Source organism: Leptonychotes weddellii, chromosome 8 (genome assembly GCF_054177405.1).
Source record: "Leptonychotes weddellii isolate Sample4059 chromosome 8, ASM5417740v2, whole genome shotgun sequence".
NCBI classification, from domain to species: Eukaryota; Metazoa; Chordata; class Mammalia; order Carnivora; family Phocidae; genus Leptonychotes; species Leptonychotes weddellii.
In genome coordinates, this window is record NC_138376.1 from 99,708,063 (window position 1) to 99,732,015 (window position 23,953).

The 23,953-nt window shown below is 35.6% G+C and overlaps 1 protein-coding gene across 1 annotated transcript in view; it reads right to left on the bottom strand.

The window, feature by feature from the left end:
- Positions 1-5,698: 5,698 nt before the first annotated feature.
- The window catches only part of TMEM244 (transmembrane protein 244), a 39,181-nt gene continuing 20,926 nt past the window's right edge, over positions 5,699-23,953 (bottom strand). Inside the window, exons 3-7 of the mRNA XM_081827510.1 lie at positions 18,126-18,220; positions 13,500-13,622; positions 11,903-11,976; positions 8,297-8,422; positions 5,699-6,715 (exon numbers count right to left, since the gene is read on the bottom strand). Of these exons, the coding sequence (XP_081683636.1) occupies positions 6,657-6,715; positions 8,297-8,422; positions 11,903-11,976; positions 13,500-13,622; positions 18,126-18,220 (477 nt within the window). The 3' untranslated portion in view covers positions 5,699-6,656. The remainder of the gene's footprint in view (positions 6,716-8,296; positions 8,423-11,902; positions 11,977-13,499; positions 13,623-18,125; positions 18,221-23,953) is intronic.

Below are 23,953 nucleotides of genomic sequence, written 5' to 3' on the forward strand. Positions count from 1 at the left end.
TTTAAAGAAATACCTGTGAATGCAAGTGAAGGTCTATCTATTTACTTAATGTAAGAGAGAATTATAAAGAACTTAAGCATCAATAATAAAAAAATGGCTGTTGGGGCACCTGGGTGGCTCAGTCAGTGAAGTAACTGCCTTCAGCTCAGCTCATGATCTCAGGGTCCTGGGATCTAGCCCTGCGTCATCGGGCTCCCTGCTCAGCAGGGAGTCTGCTTCTCCCTCTCCCTCTGCCCCCCTGCCCCCAACCTGCTCATGCTCTCTAACTCAAATTAAATAAAATTTAAAAAAAGAAATAGCTATATAAATTTTTATTCACTTATATTGCACACACACACACACAAACACACAAATACTAAATTGAGATTATGAATGATCTTTATTGTCTTCTTCAAAACTTTTATATTTTCCTATTTAGAACAATAAATAATATATTACAGTGATAATTTCTAAGAGTGTTAATATATAAGAGATATACAGGAATAGTAAGAGATATGAGTTCGGTTTTAAATAACTATGATATCAGCTAGATTAACAAACTGATACTTTGTGCAGGTTTAATTTAAGGTAATTATTAAATATTTTTATTTATTATTATTAAATTATTATTATTAAATTATTAAATATTTAATTTAAGGTAATTATTGGGGTAATATTTTTAATTCCTTCCTATTTGAATTATTGGTCATATGGGAGAGAGTGAATATTCTTCATCAAGAGAGTCAGTTGGTAATTAACTCTGTTTTTAAGGATGCTTTGGTCCTCTTGTTACTGAACTACCAGAACATTTAGATAGAATAAAAGAAAATCTAAAAGAAACGCTAAGGTAAGTAAAGCATAATACTTGGAAAAGTTGTAACTTTATTGTCCTCTATTAAAAATGTGAAACATTCTTAAATTTTTACATCTTTTATGAGGCCTTTTTCTGCAGTAGGAAATTTCTGTAGAAGAATTAGATTATCTTCATATGAACCAAATTGTGTTTCTTCCCTTTTCTGAGATTTTTACCACAAACATATCTATGGATGTTCTTGTTATAGACTTATTTGCCTAGCAATTCAGGTTTACAAAGGTTATGGAGCAACAATTTTAGGAAATGCCTTTGTTTCTCCTTAGGATGTTTGTCATAAAATTCTCTATCTCGTAGTATATATGTTAACATTTCTTTTAAATAAAAGAATTTATTTATTTATTTATTTATTTATTTATTTATTTATTTATTTATTTAAGAGGGAGAGGGTAAGAGGAGGGGAAGGGCAGAGGGAGAGAGAATTTTAAGCAGGCTCCATGGTCAGTGCAGAGCCTGACATGGAGCTCAATCTCATGCCCTTGAGATCATGACACTGAACTCATGAACCTGAGCTGAAATCAAGAGTCAGATATTAACCAACTTGAGCCACCCAGGTGCCCCTGTTTGCATGTCTATAGAATAATCCCTACTGCTTTAGAGTGATAGCAAACAGCTTTTGAAATTATCAATTCAGCTACTGGGGTACATTGGCTTAATAAAGCCCATTAAATTGTAGATAGGAGCCTAATCTTTACACTAGAGCTATGAAAATAGTCCTTATATATATATTTTGGGATCATTGTCAGCAAAAGTAAAGATATTTTTCATTCATATGGGAAATAATAACATTATTAAAGGAATATGCAAATTGATTTACATTATACCACAATGGTATAGTAATGGAAGGGATATTAATGGAAGGTTATGCATGACATAAAAGTATTACCTTTTAAAAAAATATGTAAGTAAATTCAGTCCTGCCTCAAAAATATGCATCAAAATACTGGGTAGGATTTCATCTTCTTATGATTCTGTGAGGGACACCGGAAAAGTATGTTAAGTGGGCATGACTCTTGGTCTTTGAGTTAATATACAGTTCAAAGCAATAAAAGCTAAAGTGATTATTATTTGCTATGTTTGATTTACAATATATTTAAGCTAAAATATGTACTCTAATTGTATTTTTAATTTTTGTGTGCCAAGTGGTGTCATCAAATAGATAATGATAATCACTTTAATGAGTAAGAGAAGAAAATCACAGATTATTCTTGTGATCAGGAGAAAAAAAAATAAAGAGAAGGATTCACACAATAGTAATTACCTGAGCAGATGGATTCCTAATCCTAGAAATAAACATGCTAATTAAGCTACACTACAGAATGACAAGATATTATGGTCTTCTGAGTCTGGAGAAATTGTTATTCTAATTTACTAGTGTAACTTAATTCTCAGTATATTAAAAAGTACTTAATCAACCAAATCTTTTTTTAATTATCAAATTTATTTAGGCAGTTTTAATGTTTCTGTAAATCTCTTCCATGTGTGAGTTTCTATAGGGTCAAAGTTTCTCATCAGTGATTTGTTTGATATTTGTATTTTTCATACAGCAGGATTGAGTTTTGTTATATATCTAACAAGACACTCTTTTCTGTATGCTGTCAGTGGGGTTTTAATTAGAGAATCAAAGATCATAATGCTGACCTGTTCATAGCTGTCCTATGCTGCCTTCCTTTAAAGATGACACAAAGTCTTTATTAATAATAGGAATTTATGGGGCGCCTGGGTGGCTCAGTCGTTGAGCGTCTGCCTTCGGCTCAGGTCATGATCCCAGGGTCCTGGGATCGAGCTCCGCATCGGGCTCCCTGCTCAGCGGGAAGCCTGCTTCTCCCTCTCCCACTCCCCCTGCTTGTGTTCCCTCTCTCGCTGTGTCTCTCTCTGTCAAATAAATAAATAAAATCTTTAAAAAAAAAATAATAGGAATTTACAATCCTTTGACTGATTTAGTGAGTTACATATTTTGCTACTTCCATGACTAAATATTTTGGAGGAAAGTAATGGGAAAATTGAGAATAATGGGTGGAAGACAAAAGTTTGTGGAAATAAGTACATGTGAGAAAGAAGCAAGGAAGAGAGTATCATTATTTTCAAACTTACATGTGCATGAGAAGTTTGAATTATCTAACTAGTAACTGGTCAACACAAAGTAGTTTTTGGAAGGTTACCTGAAATACATATAATTAGCATGACATTTCTTAGTGGTTGGATGCAAATCTTTATGGAAAACATAGATTTTTTTTTTAAGATTTTGTTTTTAAGTAATTCCTACACCCAACATGGGGCTCGAACCCACACCCTCAAGATCAAGAGTCACATGCTCCACTGAATGAGCCAGCCAGGCACCCCAAAAGAAAGAGATTTTTAGAGTAAAAAGAGTCATCTAGGAAAAAATTCCAGAGCTGGTTTAATTTAGTTTCTAATTGTTTCCCAAAAATGTTTGTGTGTGGGAATATACGGATGGAGGGGAAGTGGTGTATGTTACTTTCCTATCCTTTTTCCTATATTTATATTTTAGTTGTAACCTTGGTATGCACTTCTTTTATATTAAAAGGTATTTTAACTACATTTAAAAGTGGTAAATATTTAAGACAATTATGGAGGTGTAACTCGCCTCAGTTTTAATCTAATTCAACAAACATTTATTGAATAAACATAGGACTGGCAGTACAGAGCTATATAACCTTAAAAAATATCTGGTCCCAACCACTTAGACCTTGTTACTCAAACTGTGGTTCATGGACCAGACAGGCATTTTCCAGGAATTTTTAGATATACAGAATTTTAGGGGCACCTGGGTGGCTCAGTCAGTTACGCGCCCAGCTCTTGGTTTTGGCTCAGGTCATGATCTCAGCATCCTGGGATTCAGCCCCGCACTGGACTCCATGCTTAGTGAGGAGTTGCCTTGAGGATTCTCTCCCTTTTCCTCTGCCCCTCGCCCTGTGCTCTGTCTCTCTCTTTCTAAAATAAATAAATAAATCTCAAAAAAAAAAAAAAAAAGACATACAGAATCTTTGGCTTCATCCCAGCCCCTCTAAAGCAAAATCTGCCTTGTAACAAGTTTTCCAGGTGATTCAAAATGCATACTAAATTTTGAGAAGCACTATGTTAGAAGAACATAGTCTAAGGAAGGAAATGGACACTAATATTTTTAAAAAGGCAATAATTTTACAAGAAACAACACTATGGAACAGTAATAGAATCTAATTCTGCTTGTAGAGATTTGTAACAGTTTTAACTCCGCTCTCACCTATGTTATGCTTTCCACATGATACATCAGCATATTCTAAAGTGTGTCCCTGGGCCAAATACAGCTGCAAAATGGTGCATAATTTGTACTGCTGCTTTGAGATGCCCTGTTCACAGTAGTACGTTAAAGGTTCTGAGAGGTCCTAAAATAAACGTCTGTTTTACATAAACCCAGGAATCCACAAATATACTTAAACATGCAACCTTTTTTCCTTGTGTGGTACTACTCACATGCTACAGAACTAGCATTCTATCAAATACACTTTGGTAAACAATGCATTTTATGAGTTGGCAACATTTTGTTCATGAATACCTTCCTAGGATTCTTCTGCTCTCCACTAGCACCTCGTTTTCTTTTTATGGTTATAAAGTATCTAGAATAAATTCAACCTTGAATATCGGTGTGAACAAAGAAATACAATTTAGCTGCGACACAATGTATATAATAATATAGAAAGTCTGAGGCAAATTAATTCAGCTGTTCTGTTAAAACTCATCCAGATCTGGATAGATAAAGTTGTCTTTGAACAAACAGTATGCGAAAGCCTGGCCTCCACATATCATTGAAATTAAGCCGGCTCCTGCAAGTAATGAAAGGGAAGTTTTGGTTAACTACCAATAATGAATAATTCATTGGTGAGATTATGAGTAAGAACAATTGTCACGACTAAAATAATGTTCCTGAAACTGACACAGCATTTGAAATAGGATAGTTTATAGATTCAGCTAAGAGACAGTAGGTATATATTCTGTGCTGATAAATTGTTGAAATTCAAAACTTCCTTCAGGGAATAGATGCATGGTTCTGTCAAATTAATAGTAAGGAGCTCTTAAAACTCAGAAATTCAAAGGCAATGGAGTCAAAGCACATGCCAAGGATTTTACAATTCTCAATTCTTTTAGCTCTTCAGACCTGCCATTTGTTTTGTGTTGTTGTTATTTAAAAATATTTTATAAGGTATTTTCTCTCTAATTATAAAAGGAAGATATGCTCTCCTCTAACTTGGAAAATATTTTTCAGTGTAGAAAAGATTTTGAAAACAGAAGTCTACCTACCTGAGCTATTTGGTTATATGAAAATGCCTTTAGCTCTTTCATTGGCCCAAGATTCTTGTTCGTTTTAAAATGTTAATCTAGCCTAACAGGGCTTTCATAAATCTGTTATTCCTTGTATGACGATAACAGTGTAACTCTCATGAAAGGTAAAAGTCCCTGAGGTAAGAGCCCTTAGTGGATCAGAGTCTTGGCAGGACCGCACAACTTCCTCACACAAAGACGCACAACCAGTGCGAAACCATGAGATAGAATTTCCAAGATGTTTAGCCACTATTATTTTGTGTCTAAGTTTTTTAACTCAAAGAAAAATCAAAGAAGGTTACCTCAAACATCATTTGGCAACCGTTCTCTGTGTAATCCAACCCTAGTTCTTGAAATTGAAATAGTGACTCAACTATTTTAGCAAATTCTTTTGGCCATTCCAGGATGCCAACCCTGACTCTCCTTGTCATCGAGGTGGCATGGGCTATGTGACTCAATTGCCTAGGGCTTAGTAAATTTTGTGGTATTGTGAAGAAAATCCAAGGGATAAGTTGTTTTTCTTTTTTTTTTTTTTTTTAAAGATTTTATTTATTCATTTGAGAGAGAATGAGATAGAGAGAGCATGAGAGGGGGGAGGGTCCGAGGGAGAAGCAGACTCCCTGCCGAGCAGGGAGCCCAATGCGGGACTCGATCCTGGGACTCCAGGATCATGACCTGAGCCGAAGGCAGTCGCTTAACCAACTGAGCCACCCAGGCGCCCAAGTTGTTGTTTTTCATAGAAAGAAAAGATCATTTCTACTTATACTGATAGCACGTCTTTCAGGTATCTTCTTTCTGATTCATTAAAAATGTGCATTTTTGAAAAGTGTCATTCAAAATAAAATATCAGTACTTTCTACATGTGTTTTCTGTATGAACCAAACAATATTAGAAAAGAGTACACACTAAGACTTACGGATATGTAAGGGAAGTGGAAAATTAACCTGTAATGAAGGGAGCTAATGGTAATATAAATAATACTGATACTATAAACAGATAATTTGGCTTTGGGGAAAACAATGTGGTGAAATGCTGCATTTCCATTTCTCATCATTAAGCATGACAATACTTAAATAAAAATTATTGCCAAATTTACTGAAAAGGGGAAATGTAAAAATATTTGTAGTCAATACCTAGCTTAAGCTAAAGAAAAAGCTCTAGAAAAGTCCACTTTAACTGGGTTAGTTTCTTACTAGATGTAAAATTGATGAATTCAGTTGTTCCATTTGTGGGAAGAAAAAAGTAAATGAAATAATGCTACTATAAAAATAGTAATGCCATTCATGTTGAAAGAGAACCAAAAGAATATGTCACAAATATATATCCAGTGTTTTATTCCATGCAGTTTTAGAGTGATGAACCCTTTGAGCAGTCTTCTAGTCCAATTACCTGACCCACATAAAAAATATTTTGATGACCCCACTTTATATATAAGTATTTATGTTGAACATGATACATAAACATATGTGTATAATATATTTGGGTATCATGCATATATACCTAAAGCAGCCCGCCAACGTGATGTCAAGGGGGACTCCAACATAACTGAAAAAGAAAAAAAAAAAAGTGGTGTTGTTCATTTTAAAAATACGCATTATTTTTTCCACATGAAGAAATACTTCTGTTTGGTCAGATCATATCCACATGACAAAGAGAAATTTTATTCACATTCATGAAATCAGGTAGCCCCAAAGCTGTACTTAGATCATAGTTTACAAAGTCATTTATTAAGTCAGATACCTGAAACTCCTCTTCTAGGAAAGATGTTATGAACTGTCAGTTTCCTGGGTCAGCTCACAGAATTGATTTGAGTGTTATGTAACAGATGGTCCTAAGGCCATCCCGAATCCTTGATACCTGCCTTTCTCTGGAGTTCTGAGCCACTGCACCCTGAACTCAATTCTATTCAACTTAAAGTATTTTCTTAAGTATTTTCTATGTGCCATATGTTAGACAATTACCCTGTAACTTTTCTGGGTCTGGTACATATTGCTTATCTCAACCTTGAAGATTCAGCCACCCTATGACCCAGAGCCCTTTTGCAACTATCCCATGGCTGTCTTCCATGTAAACTTAGCCCCAAAGTAAAATTGAGAATTTGAGATATGGGGTTTAGTGGTTCTGAAAGTTACTAAGGGAGGGCATGTGTCTGGAGACAAGGAGACTGATACACTAGCATTCTCTAAAAGCAGTGACGCTAGGATGTAACAATTCATTTGGAAATTGTGTATTCTTAAATTGGAGACTGACAAAGTCATTAGTAGATCACAGCACTGAAAAAAAAATAAGAGTAGTTTAAGTTGTTAATAAATAATAATAACTTTGTATTATAACTTGTGGTTGATTCCCACCCATTCTTTGACTAGTATTTTTTTTTTTTAATAATGGAAGATGGGAAAGGAGAAAAGTTATAATAGAGGAGTAAATTTTGAATGGATGAATGAAAGAACGGATGAAACTGTCATTTACTGAGTAATTATTATATGCTTAGCCACTATGTCAGACAATTTCTCATTCTCATCAAAAGGTCCCTAGGTCTCCCTGCTCCATAGAGGAGGCAACTAATGTGTATGATGTTGTGACTTCCCTTAAGACTACACACCTAATTAAAAAGGTAGAACTGGAATTTGAATTCATTTTCTTTTGACTCCAAAGATCACAGGTAGAAACAGAACCCCTTAGTTTAAGAATGTGGTATTCTTGGTAGAATAACTATTATGGGGAAGTTTGCAAGCCTGCCAGGATGGGTTTCCTCAGGGCCCTGTTCCTAGCCTTTGTTCAATTTCCACCTCAAGAAAGGGTTTTGGAAGAAGAGTATTCTGAATGGAGGCAAACCCTTTACAAGCTGATGACAAGTTGAACATGACAGGAGAGTAAGAAACATCTACATTCAGTAGTTTTGAATCAGAAGATGTAGCCAATCAAAACCCCTCCCAGGAAGTGGTAGAAGAATTTAGTGGGGGAGGAGAAGTGAGGGGAGGGAAGGAGAACTAGCATCATCAGTTTTTATGCTTAAGCCATCAGAGGACATTATGCATATAACAAAGTTTTACTCTTGTGAAGCAATTTAGGTACAAACTCAGATTTAATATATTTTCTTTGTTTCCTTTATTTTATTTTGCTTACCAGTGGAAGTGATGACAACATGAAGAATAGTGACTGAAATAGCATAATCCCAGACCCATTCTTCTACAACCAGAACGAAAAGCAATCCGCAAACAAAGTAGGTGACCTGTGTTGAGACTAGAAGAACTGCAAATAGAATGAAGAATATAGTTATTTGGAACTAGAGAAACTAACAATTTTGAAACACAATTAGTAACAGGACCATTACAACTTACTCTGCGAAGAAATTTTGGTAAGAATTTTCAAAATATCCCATCTCTTAACAATTCCCAAATTTGGATGAGAACTTTTTAACATATTCTGTCTCTAATAACAGTATATAATTTGTTTCACATTCTTTGTACTTGTCACTTTAAAGGTAAAATACAATAAGGAAAAGTTACCATGTAACCAATACCTGCTGATCTGTAATTGGATTGCAACTCTCTGTTTAAGATATATTAAAAACTAATGAAAAATTCAGTTCTGAGTTTTCAGAAATGAAAAAAAGAAATGTAAGAGTTCAATGACTTATAATATTTCTTTGGTCCCAGTTATTGCCTTACTTGGAAATGAGTTCCTTCGTGACTTTATAATAAAATGGCATGTTCAGATAGTCATCTGGGACACATAACTGGTAACAATGGATGAAAGGACTTGTGTGGATGGAGGCACTCTTCTAAACCCACCCCGTTGTCTCAGAGTGGTCTCCCCAAACATGTGTAAGGAGCTAGTTACTTACAGGTCAGGACCACAAATCTCTAAAAGCCTTGAACGTGTGAAGGGTCAACCTTTTGCTTCTTGTCTTTGATGTGGATCTTTAAGACTATAGTGGTTTCGAAGGAGAGATCCGTCAAACATATGTGACAAATACATGTGACATACCATCAAGGCCCCTTTGTAAAGATATCACTTTCTGTAAACATTACCTTTCATTTCTTTTTAAACAAAAACTCAGCAAATGATTAGTATGTTCTTAAAATTCGGAAGTCAATGACTCTAGACAGGCAAACTCTCCATTTTTCAAAGCAAAATGTAAAATAATCACATTATATCATATCATGCAGAGGTAATTTATTAACCAGCAAGCCAGTGATTGTCTCATGCTGAACAAGGCACTAACCAAGTGAGCAAGTCCCAAGTGCCATTCTTTTGAAAGGCCTTATACTTTCTCCTCCTCAATTTGGTTCAATTTCACTTACCGGGTTTCAAAAAGTTGAAGGGCGAATTCATACCAACTCCTTTTTTTATCATATGGGAACAAAGTTCAGTTCAGCATGTCCTGTTCCCTAAAATCGAGGCTGTGGAAGGAACTGCATTGCTGTATCACACTGACCCCACCTCTTCTCACCACATGTCCACCTCTACCTCTGTCAGTGGCTCACAGAGCCTCCAGATTATTCTAGCGAAATAAAAGATGCCTCTTTTATCAGCATTGACAGATTTTATAGGTTAACTTGCAGCTGCTTGGAGACATTGATTTTAGTCTTGAACAAGTTGTATTTGCCTATATTGATAAAAAAAAAAGGCTTATGCTTTGTTTATAATATGAAAGAAAGCATGATTTAAAAGAAGTAGTACAAAATTTAAAGTCAGGATACCAGTGTTATAGTCTTGCCTTAGAGCTTAGGAGTTATAAAACCTTGAGTACAATTTTAACCTCTGGGTCAGTCTTGCTTTTTTCTCCATAATTGGGAAATGGAGTGCTATCTTATCTACCTCAAGAAATTGTTGGGAGGATTTTAATTTAAAATGAAAGCAATTTGTAATCTATTTTCTGCTATGCAAAAGAAAGATATTAGTAATCAAAATGTTTTAACTAGGCTTAAACTTTCCAGTGTCCTTGCTAAACCTACTCTCCTGGGTGACAAAAATCATTGAAACAGACAAGAAACTTGACCCTAACTACATGCCCAAGGCTCTGAGATTACTCTTATACTTTATCTCCAAGATTAAAGTCTAAATTCTCAAAGTAACAACTTTGAAGAGTTATGGCAGTTATCTCCCCAAGCCCAAAATTAAAGATCTAATAGGCTAAGGTTTTATTGATATCTTTGTACAATGTTAGTGTTTTGTGAGAGGAGAGAACGATATAAACTGTGCCAGGCATCCTGGGGATTTTCACTAATCTCCGCTATGTAAAAACACAGCCTCTCCAATAAGCTGTGTCATTCCTATCTTTCATTGACTAACCCAAAGGCAAGAATTAAATAGTAACAGTTGAGTTTTAAATACCCTCCCAAAAAACACACATACAGCCCTTACTTAATTCTTTACTGTGACTATTTCCTTATCAATTGTGGACAGTTTTGATAGAAAATAAGTTAATTCTATCTTCAATAGGAAAGCACATAAAGAGAAAGTTAAGATAGAATGTTGGACCTCTTGTGTCTCATTAGAATGAAAGTCTCTTTTTCCTAACATATTCTTTGTCTACCCAAAATTGAGTCGATAATAGCACCAAACAAGGTTACCCATTTGAGGGGGTTGTTCTAAAGCTTTTTAATTTGAATTCAGTAATTTTGACTGACCATGTTTCCTGTACAAGTCATATTCAAAAATCTGGTTTTTCTGGCTTGAGGCAATTTTTGTATATTTGCATATTTGTTCCAAAAAAAACATGTCCAGTGGTTTTCTAAAGAATTGTAACATTTAAAAAATCCACAATTCATTAAAAAAAAAAAAAGAGTAGGAAGAAATTTAACAGACTGTTGAGAATAATTATGTTTAGAAAGTAAGTTTGTGATTGAATTTCTTCTTTTTCTCCTCCCTACTTATAGGTATTTTATAAGCTTTCATTAATTTATGTGTATTATTTTATAATGAAAATAACATTAAAATCTCATTTTTCTAAAGATGAGATGAACTCACCACAAATCCCCCCAAAACAAGTATGTTTGACATATATTCAATACAAGTAGTTGTTATTATTAACATACATAAGGCTTATGAATGTAGTAGATATTAATTAATAATTATTTTTTCAACCAAAATTATGAATTTAAAAGAGATAAATTTTTTCTTAGTGTACTCTCACATATTACTTTTCCTTTGGAACATGTTTTTTTTTTTTTTTTCCTATTTTCGAAAGAAAAATCAAACTAAGCAGAAATGTACAAAGCAGAAAATGAAAGTCCTCTGTCATCCCAGCTGGGAGAGAACAGTTTGTTGCATAATTCTCCAGATTTCTTACCACTGACACCATGTATTTTACTCTGTTCTACAAAAATGAATAATTACACTACACAAACACAATTGTCATCTTCATTTTCCATGCTATATCTCATGAGAATTTCTCTACATTAATATATTAAATCAGTCTTCTTCCTCATCTTTGAAAAATATTTAATGTGCAAAAAATTTACCTACAAGATCACCAAATAAATATATATATAATATATAATAATTCTATTCAATTATTCCACTGTTCCATCCTATCCCATCTTTCATGAATAGCCACTTTAAAATTTGTGATGGCATTTTTCCACATTAATTTTTGAAGTCTGATATACAGATGGCTGAGAGGAAGGCCTGATATACTGTAAATTTTTATAAAACAAAAACTATTTTGTTTTTTGAGGCATTTAACTCACTAATTGACAAAAATTGGAAATTAAAACCAATTACCTTTATAATTTGTGTTGAGCCATGAGGGGTTTGTTTTGAAATCAAATGGTGCCAGGACATCCAACTCATACACCCTGAAGATGTTGCAAATGAAAATAGTTTACTCCGGGGGAGGCAGTTCATAACTTCGCACATCAAGGCTTTGAATATCGCTTTTCACATGGTAAGTCATTAGCTTTTCCCACATTGTGGCACATTTAGAAGCTGGCTAACTTGCATGGCAGCCAAATAATCTTTTTATCCACATTGTCTTATTTGTCCAGTTAAGTCCCCCAAGTGGACTTCATTGTGTTTTAACCCTTAGCTGTCATCTTGAAAGTCCTTTCCATCAAATGTGGGAGGAGAACGCAACCTAATCCTGTGGCAAGAGCATCCGCACAGAATTAAACCAGACCCAGGTTCCAAACCTGATGGTGTTGGGAAACTGTGAATTTGGGCAAGTCAGTTCCATTTGGAGCTGAACTTCAGTGTCTTTTTTGTAAATTGAAAACGTTAATCTCTCGGCTCTCTTCCTGTTGTAAAATCTGAGTCTATAAATACACACCCTCTACTGTGCCTGTTTGTAGTTGTGTGCCGCTGGTCAATCAGTTAGCTGCCTCCTGGAGCTTTAAGGCCCAAGAACTTAAAATTCCTCTCCTCTGACTCACATTAACTACAAATCCCTGAAATCAGCCCTGAAGATTCTTAGCTCTTCCCTGCTCCAGGCATGGCCTCACCATCTCCAGTCCCAGGAACAGCTGAGATTGTGTGTGAGCAGCAGATGCTTCCTCAGTGGGTTTGCCTGCAAGCATGCTGAATAACATTCTTCCCATTGCAAAAGTTGGGATAATTATTTTTGGTTACTAATTTGCATATTGAAATCAAAGGGTCCTAACTCCTCACTTGCATAATAAAATTAAATTATATCAACATTCGACTTCTTAGAAATTATTTGTAAATCTTCATGATGTATTTCAAGGCAATCAATGTATTGGCAACCTAAATTTGTAGAGGGAAAAGTCAACCATAGCCAGACAAAAAAATTACCTGAAGAAAAAAATGCCTCACACTTACATAGAAACATCACTGAAAATACACATTTTACTTTGTCCTCATAATAACCTTCTTTTGATCAATTACTTCCATTTGACAAATGAGGACAATTAAGAGAAGCTCTATGGCTTGGTTAAGATGTTCCCAGAAAGTTAGTAAGAACCTGGGCCAGAAGTTAGGTCTCCTGACTTGGGTCCAAGAGATATTTCCAAGTACATATCAGAAAATATTTAAATTTGATATAGATTATCTCTAAATTCCCTTATAATTCAAATTTGCTCTGCTTCAATACCAGGGAGTAAGAGCTTCATTTTCTTTCCATCACCATCTTCCGAAGAAGTAAGAGAACGGTCCTGTCTGGTCCTATCTATCCACATCATTTCATGATTGTTGCTTTGATCATTTTCAAAGATGGCACATTTGCTATCTTTCCTTTAAAAAGGTACAAAAATACACCATTTTTAAAACATTGCATCTTCTATTCCATAAAGGCATGTCAAGTATCAAATATAAACTCCTTTCATATTCACTCTTAGCTTTTTAATTTTGCTTGAAGGCAACTTACTTGAACATCATGCAGCACATGCCCAGAACTGCATAGTACATGGTGTAGAAGAGGATGACACATATAAGAAGATTCTGCAAAACACGCTGTGGAGAACACAGGCGTGAGCACCAAGAGCCTGGGCTTTTTCACATGGTTGTTGGTAACAAGCCTGACAAACAAAAGATGATGGATGAGCCCTCAATAGCGTTGGCTCGCTTTGTTTTGCTTGGAGACCCAGGGGGTGGGAAGGACTTCCAAGTCCACAATGAGAGTTTTTCTGACTGGAAAGCCTGGCATGGTCCACATTTGCACCGAGGATTAATGCAGTACAAAAATCCCTATCACTTATCTTTCATCTACCACAACACACTCCCTACACGCTAAAGTTTAATTTAATTTGACAAAATGACCTTAAATCGCAGCTATCATAGTAGTCAAAATAGGAGAACAACTGAGAAATTTTGAAAAGCGTGAACAAAAAAGTACATAATAAGACAGTAATAACTAAACCTGTGTGCAAGAATTTACAGAGCAACTGACTGAAACACAATAGACGGTCCTAAAATGGCCTCTGACACAAATGAGACTTTTGAAGGAAGCACTGCAGATTAATGGGGACCAGATGGATTACTCAACAAAGAGTGTTGTGAAAATTGTCTAACTTCTAGACAGAAAAATCCCATTAGATTCCAGTCTTGTACCAGACACCAAAATAAACTTGAAATGGATTAAAGGCTTAAATGCCAAGAAGTAAAATGGGAGAAAATATTTGCAATATATATTATGAGCAAAGGATTGATATCCACAATACATAAGCACATACAAATAAAAAAAGACAAACAAACCAAGAGAAAAATGGACAAAGTATATAAATAGGCAGTTCACATGAATAAACATTTAAAAAGCCAATAAACAATTGAAAATGTCTGAACCTCACTATTCATCTTTCGAAATATATTCTTATGAATATAATGAAAATGTCAGCTTTTCACATGGAAATTTCCCAGTTTATTCTTTTCCCTTTTTATCTTTTTAAAAGTCTTCTTGTTTGGTCAACACTTTAACACTTCAGCATTATTCATTTTCTCTGAATGACCAATTCACCAAATTTACCAAATCTTTTAATTGGCCTGGGTACAGAAGAGCCTCCCACTAGATGCAAGAAGAGAAGAGAGTTAGCATAGAGCACACCACAACCATTTGGCTGAATGGACCAAGTTTACAGACTTACCAAGAACTTACTTCTTTCAACTATCTAAAAATGGGTGGATTGTCTGGCCTAAGAGAACCGGAGGAAATCAGCACTAAAGGGTTCTAGCACCTTCAGAATCCCAGGCCCCCACCCTGCCCACACCCATCCCATCCCTAGCCCCTCCTACTCTTTGTCTGTAGTCTCCCCTTTGCCAAGTCTCTTCTCCCTCTACCCATCATTCTCATCCCCCCTTTGCCCTTCAGTATCTCCCACTCCAGGTTGCATAATCGCCCCTCCCTCATGACCCTTAGTCTCTTCCTAGCCTCATTCTTTTATTTATTCATTTATTTTATTTTATTATTTTTAGTTGAAGTATATTTGACATATAATTTGTGTAAATTTAAGGTGTACAACATGTTGATTTGATACATTTATATACTATAATATGAGTGCCATTGTAGTGATAGTTAGCACTTCATCCTGTCTCATAATTATTTCTTTTTTGCGGTTGGAACAATTAAGATCTAGTCTGTTAGCAAGTTTGATGATTATAATACGATATTGTTGTCTATATTCTCTATCCTGTGCATTCGATATCTAGGACTTACTACTAGCTGCAAGTTTGTACCCTTAACACCTCAATATTTCTTTAAGACCTGGATAGCCTTGTCGTTTCATGATGGCTGACACAATCCTTTATAAGAGAAGAAATAAAAGGATGAGACCTTCTCACAGCTCTCTTTCTCTTACTAGAGAATAAAAACTTCCCAGAAACCCTCATCAGATGTCCCAATATGTCTCATTGACCATCACTTGGGGTCATGTCCTCACTTCCTGAACAACTGCAGACAAAGAGTAAAGGGGTCTACCATGATGGGTTTAGAACATTGGGACGCTGCTCCCAGGGCTCGGCACCTACTGCTATAAAATAAGAATTATTAGCAATTATTAGCAAGGAAGGAAAAAGGGGAGCAGGGTCTACTACAAGGTAGACAACTCACAGTGTCTTCCAAGTGGTGGAACCAATATGGAAACATTGATTTGTAGAGAAGATTATTTAGAGGTCAAGAGAATATGTGAAAGTTTTACCTGAGTTGAAGGTCCAACTATTGTGCCCACATTTAAGTTGGTTGAATTTCTTCCCAACTGTGGGGATAAAAGAATCTGCTGATGGAAGATGAGTATGTGATAGGGAACAACATTGGTGCTTCTGCAGCCTTAAAATTTTCCTAAGGGTCATGTGTCTTTGGGATTGCTTTACTCTTTATTCTATATATCAATATCAATTTGTTTTTCTTTTAATTTGAGCATTAATAGCCTCTAGTTGAAATATTTCTAGATGATTGCTTCATTTCAATTCAATCTAAAATAAGATAAATAATATATAGTCTCTATACTAATATACAGTCAAACATGAAATTATTTTTATTTCTATGTTAATATTAAAATTTAAATAATTTTAAATATATTCACTTGCTATAAAATTTCACTTTTATAATCTAAACAGGATTGTGATACATCCTTAGAAAACACACAAATACTAATATGTGTAAGACATTTGTAGCTATTCTTTAAAAAAATGAAATCATAATTCGTGGGAGAACATATTTATTGACCAATTTTACATATAGGTATGTCTACTTCCCCCCAAATCTACAAAACACTATATATAAATAGAATTACACATTTTAAAGTTATTTTAAAAGAAATACTTTGAAAAGCAAGGCATAATTTTTGAAAATAATTACCTGTTTTTCCACCTGAATAATATATTTAGATTTTTCAAATAATAATTTTCCAATAGGCAAATTCAGTTGCCTCTAGTAACTTCTTCCTATAATCTATACTCTACACAGCTTGCAAAAGTAACTTTCTAAAAGGTAATCAGACCATGACATTCCCCTGCTGGATATCCTCCTATGGCCCCACAGTCATCAGGATTCATTCATCCATTTTTTTCATTTGACAAATAATCACTGGGCTGAGCGGCAATGCAGAGTGAACTGGATGTGGTCCCAAGCCCAGAAACTCAGTGTAGCAGTGTTTCTCAAATGGATAAGTATCAGACTCACCTTGAGGGCCTGTTAAAATACAGATTTCTGGGCCCCAGTCCCAGAGTTTCTGATTCAGTAGGTCTGAGGTGGGACCCAGAAATTTGTGTTTCTGACAAGATCCCAGGGGGATGCTGGGTCTTCTGTTTCTATGACCACACTTTGAGGACCACTGAGCTAAACACAAGAATGATGAATAAACAGATAGCTACAATACAGGGAGCTCTGGTTGGGGAGTGTACATAGTGCTGTTTTAATAACATATTTTATTTAGCCCAGTATATCCAACATATTATAATTTCAATGCATACTAAAGATTAAAAATTATTAATGAAATATTTTATGGGTTTTGTTCATACTCCATCTTAGAAACCTAGAGTACTTACTTACAACACATCTCAATTTGGACTAGCCACCTTTCAAATGCTCAGTGGCCATGTGTGGCTAAGGGCCACTTCATTAGACGAGGTAGTTCAAACCATTGCCTTTCCTTCTGGCCTCATCCCCTCAACCCTGTCCCAAACGGTTGACAGTCTAACTCTATTTACTATTTATTGTTGGATTACTATGTGTCAAGCACTATAACCATAATTTCTCAATTTATCCACCTTTCCCCATACCCCATCATTATGTGCACACATGAAAAACTTTCTGGGTATGGGTAACTATTCTCTGCATTTCACAGATTTGGAAACTGAGGCAAGAGAGGTTAAACTTAGCTCAATGGCCTGTATGTGGCAGGGCTCCAGTCCAGAGCTGCAGGATGTCAAAGCTCTTCTTTGTCATGTGCTGTCCTGCCTCCCACCGGCTAGGCTCTCGATAAAAGAAAGTTGACTAGTCAATTCATGGAAATGAATGGAATGGTGGAAAACGATGGAAACTGATTTCTTGACTAGGTTGAGTGAATGGCCCAAGGTCATACCTTTATTTAGTGGCAGAGATAGAAAAAAAAATTGTATTCAATTACCAAAAGAAAGATACTTAATAATGCTACCCAAATGACTGAATATATAACTTCTTTATGATACGATTATTATTGTACTTTAGGAAAAACTAATACATAAGAATCAGAATTTGTAGAAGTCTAGATATTTAGCAACTGCCAAAATTTTTATTACTCCTTCAAAAAACATATTTGGGTCCTGAACCAAACTAAGTGTAAAAAAAAATGACATTTGGCTATTTGAACCCAACTGGATATTTGATGATGTTAATATTTTAGAGTGTGATAATGACTGGAGATTTATCATATGCAAATACAGATCATTAGAAATGCAATTTCTTTATTAAAAAGCTCCCATGTTGTTTTATTTGTGCATAATAACAAAACTATTTTGAGAGTAGAATATATATGCCCAAGTCTGCAAAATGTGCAAATTTAGGATCTGGTAAATACTTTACAAGTTGCTTTCAAAAACACTGTCTGCTAAAAGTTGTTTTACACTGTCATCTTTTTTGATGCAAAATATTGTGATGTCAGCTCTCCTTTCACTGCCCTAAACACAAAGCATTTTTTTTTAATGAGTTGAAATTAAGAAAGGACTACACCTACTAAAAAAGAATAAAATTCTTTTAGTTTGGGGTCTCAGAATCGCCCAAACCAGAACTACTATCGGCAGGTGGTGTCTCCCAGGTTTCAGAGATTTCGTGGAGTCTGAGCGCCCAGCTGCATAACTCATTCAACTCTTCTGCCAGTTTCCAAACTGGTTTGACTGGTGTAGGAGTGCTGACAATACTGACTCCATCTTTGGCTCTCCATCTTGTTCATGCCCACACAATGACCTCCCTCGGGGCTGTGTGTTCCCGGCCCCATGGAGGTTGACCTATGCTCTGACCAGAATGCAGGAAGGCTTTTTCGGATCTCCCCACTGATGCACAAATGGCGCCACTTTAGATAACTGCCCTTTGCTCTATAAAATCCATGTGTTAAGATCTGGACGTGGTGGAGAATAGCAGTGTGGCACCTGGATCATTATCTACCTGATCCCCACTGTCAGTAAGTTACCCTGAATAAAACTCTGTGTAAATGGTATAGAGTAGCTTGCTTCGTTTGTTGGTCTCAAAGTGCCTTCTTGGTCTGGAAGAGACTTTACTGTCCCTCCTCCACTTTCTAACTCTGGGCTTAATTAAAAAAAGGAAAAGCTTGGGGCACCTGGGTGGCTCAGTCAGTTAAGTGTCCGACTCTTGGTTCCGGCTTAGGTCATGATCTTGCAGCTGTGGGATCTAGCCCAACGTCCGGCTCTGTGCTCAGTGCAGAGTCTGCTTCAGATTCTTTCTCCCTCTCACTCACTCTCTCTCAAATAAATAAATAAATAAATAAAATCTTTAAGGAAAAAAAAAAGGAAAAGCTCACATTCATTCCATTCTTCTGGAGTCAATAGCTACCTTTGATCCTTCTCTTCATTTACCTTTTAAATTTTTCTTGTTGTATCATTTCATAACACCCCAGAGGGATGTCTTCCACGTATTTTATGGTATTTCTTCAAGCAATTGGCTAAAAGATATGGGGTCTAATTGTTCTATGATACTTACCCCATTTTATCTAGAGGAGGAATGGGGCATGTCCTTTATGCTCACTAATGTATCACAGTGTCTAGTCTGGTTCTTGGCACACAGTAGGTTCTCAGTGAATATGAATTGACTGACTCATTACAGTTTTAAGGATTGAGAGAGCATGGCTGATTTTCAGCCTGCACATGAGTTAAGAAGTATCCATTATGACAGATCAGAGCCCAGGCCACACGGAACACCACCTCATATAAGAGCAATCTTTGCTGAACAATAAGATAGTAATCAATCACCAGATAGTTATCAAGTGTTGACATTGTGCCCAAAGTTATCACACAGTAAACAATTAGAACAAATCAATATATCCAATATTTACATGACTGTCTAAAGTATACCTCTACAGATGAGCTCACCCTTCAAAATAAACAGTAAGATTGAGCTAGGATAATAATCACCTCTTTTCAGATGAAGAAACAGAGGTTCAGAGAAATGAAGTGATATTCACAAAAGCCGATCAATGGAAAAGTTGCAATTTTATATCTAGTTTATAAACTCCAAGTCAGAAAGTAAATTTTGTGGTTCGGATTATGAGGGCAAAACTACTTCACAGAAGGGAGAGAACCTTGGTTTCACAATGACATAGAGCTGTTAGTAAGAATCATAATGGTCCACACTCTTCATATTTAAATCAGCTCACATGACCTGTATGTAAGTGGTTCTCAAATTTTATTATTCTTGGGGCGCCTGGGTGGCTCAGTTGGTTAAGCGACCACCTTCGGCTCAGGTCATGATCCTGGAGTCCCAGGATTGAGTCCCACATCAGGCTCCTTGCTCAGCAGGGAGTCTGCTTCTCCCTCTGACCCTCCCCCCTCTCATGTGCTCTCTCTCTCTCATTCTCTCTCTTTCAAATAAATAAATCTTAAAAAAAATTTTTTATTATTCTTAAGAAATACCAAGTGCTTGCATGTAGAAAGTGCAAATTCCTCACATTCCATATCTGGATATTAGGGTTCTGTAGATATTGGGTAGAGCCTACTGAGGATGTAGGAACAAGTCCAGGTGAAAAACAGAAGGTAGGTTTCTCCTATAGTTTCCTCCTGGGGTAGAATTTCTAAATGGGAAGAGGGTGAACAGCTGGGAGAACTGGATTCCTGAGTAAAATGGGCAAGAAGGATGAGAGATAGATTTCCAACTGGAATGAACAAATATAATCTTTTACTTCACTGATAATTAGGAAATGTACACTGAAACAACAATAAGACACTATTGTTCTCCTGTAGGCAAGATTTTTTTTTTTTTTTAAAGAATCACTTGTTCTGGTGAATATAATAGACATTATTCTAGACTGCTGGTGTGAGTAGAATTTAGTACAAGTCTAAGAGGAAGCAATATATCAATACGTAGTTTTCAAAAGTGTGATTCTGAGCCTAAATACATATTTCTGGTAGGAAATAGAAAAGTCTTAAAGTTGTCTGTCTTTACCTGGTGAAATCATTGGTGATTTCTCCCCCTTTTTTCTGTATTTTATAAATTTTTAATGAAAGAAAGAGACCTAGTTTCTAGCAATCACAACTTGTATGATTGTAGGCAAGTAACTCTGAGTAATGTTTTTATCTGTAAAATAAGGCAATGGTGTTTTTAACCCTTAGGGGCTCATTATTTTGTGGAATGTCTAATGTAAACTATGGACTATGCAGAAAAATAGATATGCTTACAAATACACAGGATGTTGTGTGCAATTTCAGTGTTTTCACAGAACCTCTGAATCCCATGCATGGATCCCAGGTTATCTTAAAGGATAATTCCAAGTCTAACGAAGTGCACTTCAAATCCTATGGGGGACAGAGTCTCCCCACCCCCATTAGAAGAACTAAAGAGACCATCAGTCTAGTCATCGTATCTATAGCTATGGCAGATGCTGCAAACTATAAAAATATTATTTGTAGGATTAGTACTCTAAATTGTATTTCAAATTTCAATATGTTCATTAGGCTCCTTTTCTAGTTGAAGGGAACAGAAAAGCTCACTCTCTTTTTTTTTTTTTTTAAAGATTTTATTTATTTATTTGACAGAGAGAGAGAGCACAAGCAGGGGGGCGGCAGGCAGAGGGAGACACGGGCTCCCTGAGGAGCAAGGAGCCCTATGCGGGGCTCGATCCCAGAACCCCAGGATCATGACCTGAGCCAATGGCAGTCGCCCAACCAACTGAGCCACCCAGGTGCCCCAGGATATTGTAGCTATGTTTTATGTTTATGTTTGCTTCCAAATAAACTTCAAAATCTACTTGAATAGCTCCGAAAAACAACTTTATGCTATTTTTATTGGGATAATATTAAATTTATTATTAAGATGCGAATAAATGATAGCTTTATAATGTTTACTCCTGCTATCCAAAAAACAAAATAAACAAGATCCCCAAATTTATTCAAATTTACTTTTGTATCTTTCAAAGGTATTTTAATTTTTCCTCACACACCTTTAACACACTTCCTGCTAAGTTTATTCTTAAATAAATCCTGCTTTTGCTACTAGTGGAACAGAAGATTTATCTTGTGGTATCATCTAACTAGCTATTGTTTATGTACATAAAGACTTCTGGTTTTTGTTTTTAATTTAACATTCCGTCACTTTACAGAATCATTTTTCATTATGTTAGTGTTTTTATTGATTCTCTTGGATTGCCCAAATACACTACAATATCATCTGTAAATATAGTTTCACTTCTTCTATTCCAATTCTTATGGCTCCATTGTTTATTGTAATTTGATTGCATTGGCTAGCACCTCTAAACCATAAGAGACTCTGAATCATACAAAACAAACTGAGGGTTGCTGGAGGGGAGGGGGTAACTGGGTGATGGACATTAAGGAGAGCATGTGATATAATGAGCACCTGTCATCACAGGCCTGTACCTCTGAAACCAATAATACATTATATGTTAATTAATTGAATTTAAATAAAAAATATTTAAAAAATAATAATTTATTTTGTTGTGGAGTTAGTATCTTTGCCTCGTTCTTGGCCTTACTGTGAATGCTTCTAACATCCTCCATCAAGAAATATACTGGCTTTAGGACTGCAATGTGTGTGTTTGTGTGTATGTTGTTATAGATATATATTATTACCAAAGAAGAAATAATCATTTCCTATTTTATTCAGTGTTAATCAGGAATGGTTGTTAACCTTTGTCGAAGGCCATTTCAGCATCTATGAAGATGATTCTACAATTTTCTACTTAGATTTACAAACATGGTAAATTATGTGAGTGGATTATCTGATATTGAACCACCCTTACATTTTTGGAATAAACATTACTTGTTCATAATGTATGTTATTTTAGATTTTTACTTTTATAGTCCTAAGTAAGATTGAGCTGTAGTTTATTTTTTGTACTATATTCATAAGGTTTAGATGACAATGTAATTTTTGTTTCATAAAAGTATCTGTGCCTTTTTTTTTCTATACTCAGAAATAATTTAAGTAGCATTAGGAGTATATGATCTTTGGAGTTATAGAATTCCTCTATGGGAATTCTGGGTCTAGTCCTTTTATAATAACTTTCTCTATTCTACGAAAACTGGAAACCCTTATGTGATTTTGCAGAGCAGAATGCTCCCATTACCCTTCACTACAGAGCAAATATATGTATATTCTTCAAGGTCTAGCTCATATATCATATCACCACTCCATCCCCTACTGTAGGACAGAATCAATCCTTTCTTATTTCTTCAGCCCCCATAGCATTGTGCATATTTCTTACACGTCTGATCACATTGTTTGTAGCATACCTATCTATAGAGGTTTCCCTTTCAAAGAGAGAGACATGGATTTAATCATGTTTAATTCTCCAGCCTCAAAACTATTGCTTAGTTCTTGATAAGCAGGCAATAAATATATTTTGAATAATGATGAGTGAAGAGAAGTAAAAATAATAATAAAATTTCACTTCAGTATGAACCATAGTCTATTTGTAAAACAGGTAGACTCCAGGGTCAGATACACTAGGGTTTCTTTCCCAGTTTCTCACTGGCAAGTCTATGACCTTGGTCAATTATTCTGTGTTTTGTTTTACTCATCTATAAAAATAGAGGTAAAATCTCATGGGGGTTTTGTATTCAGAACATGTGTAAAACCCCTAGCATTAAGTACTTTATGTACTCAACAGATAATAACTTGCCCTATTACTCCCCATGTGAAAGCTTACTTTGTAGTTCTTTGGGCAACTCCAGAGAAATCATGAAATATGGCTCTCTCACTTGTAGGACCACAGTGCACAATCCAGCCTTCTGATAGTGGTTCCCTCCAAAAGTGTCTGTATGGATGAAATTCTCTAGTTCATGGCAACAACCACATGCAGGACTGCAGTGTGTCTTTGTGATTTTTTAAATTCAACATTTGTTTTACAATTGTAACTTTGCATTAGTTCAATGTAGTTATGAAATGTGTATCCTACTGGAGTTCTGAACAACAATACATTGTATTCTGAACAACAGTTTAGCAGTCCTCATACCTGGGCTTTCTTCCCAGTTCCTGTGCTATTTCCCCAGCAGCAAATTAATTAAATGGCCTTTGGCCATGGCTCTTTCCCTTGAGTCAGCTTTTCTCTCATTTAAAGTATAGAGACAGGGGGGATTTAATTAGCCCAATGCCTGGCACATTGCATACACTCAATAAATGTTTGTTAAGCCTTGGAATTCTCTTTGGATAAAGGTCACGTTTGC